General features: G+C 41.1%; 1 protein-coding gene across 1 annotated transcript; it reads right to left on the reverse strand.

Moving 5' to 3' along the window:
• Positions 1–846: 846 nt before the first annotated feature.
• On the reverse strand, positions 847–3,503 carry LOC131249826 (uncharacterized). Its single transcript, XM_058250578.1, has 3 exons — positions 3,003–3,503; positions 2,351–2,845; positions 847–1,366 (listed from the first exon to the last, which is right to left on the reverse strand). The coding sequence occupies exons 1-3, from the start codon at positions 3,459–3,461 to the stop codon at positions 1,061–1,063; spliced, it is 1,260 nt and encodes a 419-aa protein (XP_058106561.1). The 5' UTR covers positions 3,462–3,503; the 3' UTR covers positions 847–1,060.
• Between the last annotated feature and the right edge of the window lie 7,094 nt (positions 3,504–10,597).

Consider the following 10,597-nt stretch of genomic DNA (forward strand, 5'->3'; position numbering starts at 1 on the left):
AGTCACCGTGCCACATGCATAGTCTACTGAACAGTGATTAAGGAACTCAGTGAGTCGACCATGGCAAATTTTTTTTTCTTTTCACTGTCCTTTTCTTAAACTCATTGCTCATGACTACTTTAAGTGCGGACAGATACAAAAATCGGAACCCCATTGCGGTGAGTGGACATGGTTGATTCGGCTGGCAAACTGAGTCGCTCCAACTCGACTCGTTCTCACTGTGCCGTTGTCTACGGCATGCTGTATTAAAAATTTAAAATTAAGAGGCGGAATCCACTGGTAAGCTTCATAGGCCAAGATTAACCTAAAGCAAGATGTGTAGTTGGCATGTAAATGCTGTGATTCATATGTGAACAAGAAGAGCAATTTACACCTTTAGCAAACAGTTTCACTCTGTTTGCTGGCCAGTAGGACCCGCTAGATTATCTAATTTTTTTTATTTTTTTTATTTTTTTTTCTAGATTATCTATTTATGTGTGTGACATCTAGACCAACCATCGGGTTGGGCTATTCGTGAAAACACCACCCCATTCATCAAGTTGGCCAGATGAGTTTGGATAAACATGAAGTTGCACAACTTCCACCTGATGAGTGGTTCAACCGGATGAATGGCCTGGATCTCTAACTCGTGCACCCAGTTGGCGCTTATGCGGGTCTAGAATGCCTTCGCAACTCCATGAGTCACAGATGTGCATGACACCCTCCATCATTGTTCAGAGAGTGGATCTGATCAGACCAACATCGTAACTTGTACAGATATCTTAGGTGACCCCCACACATGGTGGACCCTATCAAATCAACGGTCTGAATCACCAAGACATAGCCCCGCTCATACAAACACAAAACTCAAGAATAAATATCAGCATTTATATGAACCCTTCTGGCAATGATGGGCGGGAATCTTAACATATATTTCAAAATGAACAATCCAAAATCCAAAATCACCATGCTAAATTACATAATTTGAATGTGAAGAACAATCCAACGATGATAAGATCTAGCCAAGCTGATATTGTATAGATGCTGCCATGGATTACCATCTAGTCAAATAGCCATGGGTTTACATGATGCTACAGAGTGAGCCTGCAGCGACATGTAGAGTAACACCAGTTACAGTAGCAGCATGAGCCATTATTTCCAGCATCTCACGCTTGGACAAGTTCTTCGTGCCTTCCTCCTCCTTACCCGTCCCTTGCCCTCCACCACTGCAACTCGTGGCCGTCTCTTGCCCTCCAGCACTGGAACTTCTGGCCGTCTTTTGCCCTCCTCCACTGGAACTCGCGGCCATCTCTTGCCCTCCTCCGCTGGAACTTGCGGCCGCCCCTTGCCCTCCTCCGTTGGAACTCGAGACCGATCCTTGCCCTGGCTTTTAAAAAATAAAAAAATTAATTAAATCACTAGTTTTGAAGAATTCATGTACGAAATGCACCGTGCCATCTTGTTACAATTGCAATTAGGGTTGGCAGTGGGACAGGTTCTAGTCCCTATGGACCTGGCCTGTTTACTAAGATGACGAGGAGTTCAAACCCAACAACCTGGGCCTGACTAGTTCTCTGAAGGAGAAGCCCGTGGCCCAATCTAAAAATAATTATTAAGCCAAAAGCCTCCATTCTGATCAATGAGTTCAGTTAACAGGCCTTGTTTTAAGGCCCATTAGTATTATTTAAGAGGCTTGGAATTCTTCTAACAACTTGGGCATGGATTTGGATTACAGGTTATGGTTTGGGAAAAGTCAGGACTAGGGTTCTCCCTTCCCTCTTATCTTATTTTTAAGAATAATAAAAGTATGACAGTCTACGGAACTACCCCATTCGATACACCACCCTAATTCTCCTCAAGCTAGAGCATGGATGCTCACCGTGCCTAGCTTGGACAGAATTTTAGAAAAAAAAAGACCCGTGACACAAGATGAAAGGGTATCGTTGATGCCAACAAATAAATATCTAATAAATTCACGTTCATCTAAGCACATCTACGGTGGCAACGGGAACAAAACATGCAAGATTGGAGCCGCTCATCAAGTGACCGATGATTCAGTGGAGTGTGTGTGCTGACATGGGTGTGTCTAACAAGTTAACCCAAAAAATAATAATAATAATAATAATAAAACCATTGATATCTTGGGCTTCATCATCAATGGTACAACAGGAAATTATCTTTCAGATGGAGGAATCAAAACCCCTCAGTAGGTGGCCCAACAAATAGATGGTTAAAAAGGGCTCACAGAAAAGGCCAATGATGTTATTTTTTCAGATGAATCATGCACAGTTAGTCATATATCATATCAACGGTTTGGATGACTGATCAAATGCTCCACATGGTATAAAAATCTACTTTAAACAACGCTTACCAGCTCGTTTTTGACACGAAGCAAGGCGAAATTATCCAAGAAGAGGTCATGCTCATGCTGAAACTCCCCGCTACAGTAACACTCGGGGCAAAGGTCATATGTATCATTATCGGCTCCATTCGTCGACATGTTGTGGCACACAACGCAGCTGTAGTACGTGCCCATGATCCTGGCCTTACACCTGTCACAACATGGCCGCATCAAGGAGATGTACATCAAGGCCCCAACGTCCTCGATGCTAAGGTAACGGTCCCCAGAAAGGTCCATGCCTTGGATCACCTTACATGCGTTGTCCAATTGCGTCTCCTCATCAGTTAGGAAGCTGATAAGCTCATTCACACTCACCTTGCCGTCGCCGTCTACGTCCATTTCTGCAAACAAGTTGTATGCGACATTCTTTCCAGTCTCCGAAAGGGCCAGGTAATATGAACGGCCAGCTTTGAGTGCGGCCTCCATCTCCAGATTCTCTTTCACTTTCTTCTCTCTCGTCAGTGCCTGCAGATTAGATGATTCAATGCATAAGAATCCCAAAACGAAGGAGAAATACGTTTTGGATTGAAGCCAAACCATCTATGGACAATATTTCATAGAATGACTGAAATTAATGACCCTAATCAGAAGTGGAACTCAACCCATGGATTGGAAAGCTTACCGATATCTCCTTGGATCGAAAGAGCACGTGATGGTCCAAGAACTCGGTGTGGTCGTGCTGGAACAATTTACTCAAGAAGCATTGAACGCACACCTGGAACGGCTGGAAGAGATCATGGACATCGCTGAGGTGCATTTCCCAGCACCTAACACAGCAATAATACAAGCCTGCGACTAATTCCTTGCAACAATCACATACTGGCCTACTAATGATGGCGTAGTAGTATGTTTTGAACTCGCCAAACTCAAGTGACCCGCTCCCATCCTGGTCGAGCTCGTTGAAGAGCCACGATATCTCGTTCGTGGGCATGTACTTGTTCATGAGTTCTTGAAACTCTGTCTTCGATATCCGTCCATCCTCGTCCGTGTCCATGCTGAGGAACATCGCAACCATGCGGTCCCTTTCCAAGGGCGATGCGTTGTCGAAGTGCACCAACGCCGCTTCGCGGATGCCTTCCATTGATGGGATTTGACTGCTGGGGTAGAGAGAGAGAGAGAGAGAGAGAGAGTGAAGAGGTAGGTAGGGAGGGGAGAGGAGGAGGAGGAGGAGGAGGAAAGGGTGATCTGAAGTGAAAGAAGAGAATGCGGTGGAGAGAGAGAGAGAGAGAGAGAGAGAGAGAGAGAGAGAGAGAGAGAGGAGGAGGAGGAGGAGGAGGAGGAGGAGAAAGGGTGATCTGAAGTGAAAGAAGACTGCTGTGGGGATGGGGAGAGAGAGAGAGAGGAGGAGGAGGAGGAGGAGAAGGAGGAGAAAGGGTGATCTGAAGTGAAAGAAGACTGCTGTGGGGAGAGAGAGAGAGAGAGAGAGAGAGAGAGAAGAGGAGGAGGAGGAAGAAAGGGTGATCTGAAGTGAAAGAAGACTGCTGTGGGGATGGGGAGAGAGAGAGAGAGAGAGAGAGAGAGAGAGAGAGAGAGAGAGAGAGAGAGAAGAGGAGGAGGAGGAGGAAGAAGAAAAGGTTATCTGAAGTGAAAGAAGAGAGAGATCTGAAGTGAAAGGAGAGTGATGAGGGGTTTAAATAGTAAAACAAGCAAAAAAAGGGACGGGGTGATTTGGGAATTCTCTCAACTACGACCTCTTCCTTCAGCGGAAGCTAGGTGGGGCCAAGTATGTTCCTTGCAACTACTCTGTTCATCTGGTTTGATAGCTACTTTCAGGGCATGATCCTAAAATTGAAGTAGAGCCAAATTTGCAGTGGACCGTGCCACATAAAACAGTGGTGATTGAATAACCATCATTAAAAACTTCTTAAAGGCCACCGGAACGTTTATTTTCCATCCAAAATGTTGGTAAGGTCCAAAAGACCTAGAGGAAAGGACCACACGAATATCAGATCTTTCTAAAACTTCTGCAGCCCACGAGAAGTTTTTAACTGTCAATCACAACTGTTTCTTATATGGTACGTTCCACCTGAAACTTGGATCTGTTACAATTATGTGATCATGCTCTGAAATGAGCTTTCAAAACGGATAGACGGAGCGGATGTAAGGATCATACATCATGGCGGGCCTCACTGTAAGGGATCGACCGAAATGGTGACCCACAGCGTTTTGTGAAACATAAAGGTGTACACGAACCAAGCTAGCTCAGTTAGCTCGCTCGACTTGACCCGACTAGGTTTGAAGCTGACTTCGAGCCAAGTTGAGCTGATTTTTTGAGCTCAAAAATAAGATTGAGCCAAGTTCTAACTAGCGCTATCTCAACTCGACTCGAATCGTACCTAGCTCGAATCAAACTCGGATCAAACCAGTTCAGTGACTCGGTTACTTTGATATTGATGTTGCTCTCCAATTGTTTGATGAAATGACCCAACGAAGTGTGGCTGGTGGCAAGGAAGGTATGTATATGAAACTAAATATCTTTTTTTCTTTTTTTTTTTTTATGTTGCTTGGAAGGTATTTGATAACATACTTATAAAACTATTGTTGTTGTCTTATATGCAGTGAGATTTTGAAGGTGCAATTCAAATATTTGTGAAAATGCCGTACAAGTGAACTCTGCTTAAATTAGCCCGAGCTATTGACCGAAATGAGCCGAGCTGGCCAGATAGGCTTGAGGACCGAGCCAAGCTGAGGTCAGCTAGTGGCCGAGCCGAGTTGAGCTGAGGCCAGCTTGACTCGGTTCGACTCGACGTACACCGCCGTGAAACCCCTTTTGGCATTTGGCAGGAAACTACGTGGGCAGTTTCTGCGAAGGACTTTCTTGCTCACGCAATCCGCGTCAAAGCCGGGAAACTTCTACGGAAAGCAACGCAGGACGCAGTAGATATTTTATGCCTAACTATATCTCATGCGTGGAATATATCGACCCTTTTGTCCACGTGGAATGCCCACCATTTTAGCTCGCTCGCTTGAGAAAGGGACCTCCACACGTATCCCGTATTGGCATATTTCCCCACAAACCAGTCCTCCTATCAAATTTGGACCCTCATGACCAATGCCCTAATACAGAAATTCAGGCTATTCAAGTTATATTAGAGAACTAGATGGTCAAAAGAGTGAAAAACCGTTCATATTATATGTAATAGCATCTAAATAGCATGCCCCACCAGATGAATGGCATGGATCGAGAAAAAAAAATGTTAAAGATGGCACGTGTACCGAAATGCCATTCTTCCACCTCATTCGGGCAGTTACCCCAGGCTGTTGCATTGAAATGATGTTGATAAACAGGTTTTTGGTCTCCATTGAAGACAACAAATGGATTTATTGCTAAAGCCTTTCACAGGAAATTCCTGCGTTCCGAACGTAGATGGGACCCACGGTGATGTTTGTGGTAAATCCACACTTTTCATCCTTTTTGTCGGGTGTAGGGCATAAGGCCAAAGGCCGAAAATGAATAGTATCCAATTTTTAAGTGGGCTGAAAACGTGAGAATTGAACGTCCATGGTTGAAATATGCGTGGAGCCACAAAAGTTTTGAATAATAATAATATTTGTGTTTTCAGTTCATCCCAGTAGGAACGGTCTGGATGGCATGTAAACATTACTATAGACCCAGGGGGATTTCAACTTTAGGAATTTCCCTACTCAGCGTTTCCTTTGGTGTGGCCAACTTGAGTCTTGGACCCTGGACACTTTTGGTCTCAAGTTCTAAAATGAGCTCAAAAATATGATAAACAGGGTGATTTCTAACAAACATCACGGTTGCTTCACCTACAGGAACTTCCTGCTGAAGGCTTTCGAGGAAATCACTGTCGATCCCGGAGTACCAGGATACGGTAGATTCATCTTTCTTCGAACCATACATGGCAGACTATATTATTAATCTAGTCCATCCATATAGTGTTTTCTATATTGGATGAATAATATTTTGAAAAATATTTGTATTAGGAATTTCTATTCATCTGATCTTGGGTCCTGAAATCAATAGTGGAAAATTTAAATATATATATATATATATATATATATATATATATATATATATATATATATATATATATATATATATATATATATAGTGGTCAAACACATGTCAGGTAACATGGAAGAGAAGTGATGGATAGGATTTTTAAGTTTTTTCGAATTTTTAGAGATAAACCGTAAATATATAATGGGTCCCAGTAGATGGATGGACCTGAGAGACGTCATTCTTCAGATCTCTTTCTCTGCAATTTCTTAGATCGTGAAGTTTTGGAGGGATTTTAAGATTTTAAAGGTTTTTCTTTCGGATGTGATAGTATCACAGTTGAAATAACAGTTAAAAGGTATTCACCCTCAAATAATAAATTTAAAATTTCCATTTATTTATTTAGGAATTATTATATTTTGGGTTTGTTTTATAAACTAGTACTTCATTAATACATTATTTACATCCTAGTACATTTTTAAATTAAGTTTTCATTAAAATACCTCATTAATTATTGTCAAAGGAATACCTTCTATTAGTTTTATTAACTTCATTTATAATTTTTCCTAAAATAACAAAAATGCCCACCAATGAATGACGTTGCTTAAGAAAATTAAAAAGATAGGTGGGTCCGATTATCAAAATAAATTTAAAAAGAAAAAAAAAATTCCTTGACGCATAGGAGTAGTGGCTACCAGTTGGTGTTAGGTGGATCCATCATGATGTATGTGTTTTATCTACATATCCATTTATTTTTTCTAGATCATTTTAGAGCATAAGCGCAAAGATTAGCAAATCCAAATCTCAGGTGAACCACACCATAGGTGACAATGGTAATTGAATGCCCACCATTGAAAACTTTATAGGGCCAACTATAATGTTTATTTGTCATCCAACCTATTAATTGGGTCACACAGACCTTGATGAAGGGAAAACAAAGATACAACCCCTGTTTTAATGGTGGGTTTTGAATCACCACTGTTTCTCATGATATCAGCCTAGCCGAGATTGGGATCTGCATCATTTTTGGCTCATGTCATAAGATGATTTGATAAAATGGATGAACGGCGTGAATAAAACACATACATCATGGTGGTGCCCATGGATCACTACGGTATATTAAAATCCATGCCACCACAGCAAGTTAAAAGGTTTACTGATTTCGTACGGACCTAGCCTCACCCAATAGGGTGCAGCCCCGCAACCCACCTTGATGTATGTATTGTATATTCATGCAGCAAAACTGTTTTACAACTCTTTTCAGGGCATGAAGCAAAGAAATTAAACAGATCCAAATATCAGGTATACCGTACTATGGGAAACAATCTGATTAAACTCCAGACATTAAAAAAATTTTGGGGCCTACAAAAGTTTTGAATATGCCAGTATTTGCTTTTTCACATCATCCAGGTCTGCATGTCCTTATCAATAGGTTGGATGGCAAATAAACTTAGCGGTCATAAACATTATGGTGGCCACTTCAGTGGGCCTCATGAAGTTTTTAATGTGGGGTTCAATTGGAACTGTTTCCTATCTGTTATGGTCCACCTAATAGTTGGATCTGGTTAATTTTTGAGTTCATGCCTTAAAAGAAGCTGGTAAAATGAATGAACAACATGGATATGCAATACATGTATCAAGGTGGGCCCTATGGTCAGGGCCACAACCTATTAGGTGAGGCTGAGGCCGTAGCTAGGTAGTCCGAAACCCTTTAGCTTAGCAACAGAGCCTCTAACTGATGCTGTTTGCATACGGTGCACTGTAGGGCCCACCATGATGTATCTGTTTTACTCATACCATCCATCAATTTTACCAGAGCATCTTATGGCATGAACCGAAATTGACACATCTAAATATCAGGTAGACCACACCCTAAGAAACAGTGGTGATTCAACGCCAACCATTAAAAACTTCTTGGGGGACAAAAAAGTTTTAGATGGAGTTGTACCTTTGCTAATCAACAGGTTGGATTGAAAATAAACATTACAGTAGGCCTTAGGATGTTTTTAATGGTGTGCATTCAATCACCATTGTTTCCTTATGGTGTGGTCAACATGAGATTTAGATCTGTCTTATTTTTGGGCTCATGCCCTAAAATGATCTCAAAAAATGGATGAACGGCGTTGATGAAATACATACATCATGATGTGCCCACATAGCACCCAACCATAGCATCGTCCCTATTCAATCTTCCTCCTAGAAAACACTTATGGAATTTTTTTTCTTTTTAAAATTTCTTTTTAATAATTACATCTAGCTACCTTTTTAATTTTCTTATGCAGCTTCATTAATTGGTGAGCATTTTTGTCATTTTAGAACATTTATAACAGGAGTTAAAGAAAAACTAACAAAGATACCACTTTGTGCATGTGGGGCCCACTTGTTTCATGGATAGATCAGGGACATTCAAGAGAGAAATAAGGATTTTATTAATTCTTGGGCGCGTCAGGGACGACCCCAACCAAATTTTTATGGGGGTTGGGCTTGCGCCTTTTCTTCTGGGCTCAAATTGAGATTGGGCTCTAATAAGGACATAAGTTTGGGCCAGGCCCATTTCCACCAATAGTGATTACTTGTAAGTCTGTCAACGGCGGGGATCAAGTTGGTCTGGCCTTCGATTTGGAACTGATCAGTTGGCCCATTTACAGACCTACAGGCCAATCCTGAAAAAAATTGGGCCTAGGTTCTGAACTGGTTGGACCACCCAAGTCAGGTATGGCCGAGGCAAGCTTGATAGCCGGCATGTTAGAATTGTCCAATGATCGATTTCCTGCCCATCCATCCTGTAGATCTTTCGGATAACATCAAATGCCTTTGATCATGCTGACCGATGGGCCCATTCGAACCACCTATCATGAACAGAAGCGAGCATAAATTTTGAGTACAGGCATGGGTGCATAGAGGAAGTAAACAATTAAAACCAGAAGTCGAAAGGCATATAAAACAGAGCCATCAATGGAGCCCATCTTGGGTCTAGGCCAAACCGGATATGCCTAGTGCGACACGAAGGCCCAAGGCCCAATCTCAGAAAATGGTTGGGCTTGGGCTTGGCCTGACCTAGCACGGTTCAAAATTTTTTATCAAATACCTAATTTCCCACAATAAATGTTCCTAATCCATCCCTTAATGAGGTGGGCCGTGCGTGCACAAAGTCTATTCATAAAAATAAAAAACAAGATCTACATGCAAGATGCATGTGCTGCCTAACCAATGATGCTGCCTACATACTCATGCCTCTGGTGGTAGACTCACAAAAGTTTCAACTGGAGGTCATGGATTTGAGTACCCATTGTGGTGAAATTCCACTGTGGTGTGAATTTATGGGTGTGTGTGGGCGTGAGTGTGTTTTTTATAAAAACAAATAAATGATGTGGCATGCATATACGTTGAATAGAAGCACATGTAGCAATAAATCTGTTGAAATTTTCAGATTTTGAGGATTCTCCGCATAATATCTCGAAAATCTTGTGGAAAATATTTTTATAAATAATCCAAAATTATGGACACATATTTGTATAATGATATGTTCAAGTTTGTTTTTTTTTTTTTTCCCGCTTCCGGGAAAATATCATGATAAACACATGATATTTGAAAATCTCACTACTATTGTTTTATGTAATTTCTTGAAAATGTCCCGAGATTGTCAAAGTCGTAGCAATATTTTGTCATTCTTAGAAGTTATTTGGATGCAAGGCCTAAAAATTATAATTTTAGTTTAATTTTGGACAATTTTTTAACCTACATTGATTAACATAAAACAATTATGAACTTTATTTCAAAAATAATGTTTTATGCTAAAATTAAAACCAAGTAAAGCCCAGCAAGCATCCACGAATCTAATAACAAAAATATAATTTTGTTATTTTATGTTTGTTTATTATCCATTTAGTGGTACCCCCTATTTGGACCGAAAAATTTAAGTTACATAGTTCTAATGTGTTTAGTTTACAATCCATTTAAAGTGTGGCTTACCATTTGAACAGTTTAATTTTGAATTACATATTTCTTTGTGTGGTTGTAGCTAAGGTTTGGTAGTGTATTGGACGGCCCGATCAGCCCAACTCACCTTTGAGCCGGATATGAACCATAGGCTTGGGCCTCACATGCATAGTCCGATCAATTTTTGTAGCTGAGCTTTGGCTGAAATTATTTAGGCCCGACGAGTTCCACAAAAACTCTGTCCAGTCTCCAAGTTGACCCGACTAAGCTGAACATCAAAGTCAAATTTTTTGGATCCTCTGAACTAAGTTTCA

Source organism: Magnolia sinica, chromosome 6, assembly GCF_029962835.1.
Source record: "Magnolia sinica isolate HGM2019 chromosome 6, MsV1, whole genome shotgun sequence".
Lineage (NCBI taxonomy): Eukaryota > Viridiplantae > Streptophyta > Magnoliopsida > Magnoliales > Magnoliaceae > Magnolia > Magnolia sinica.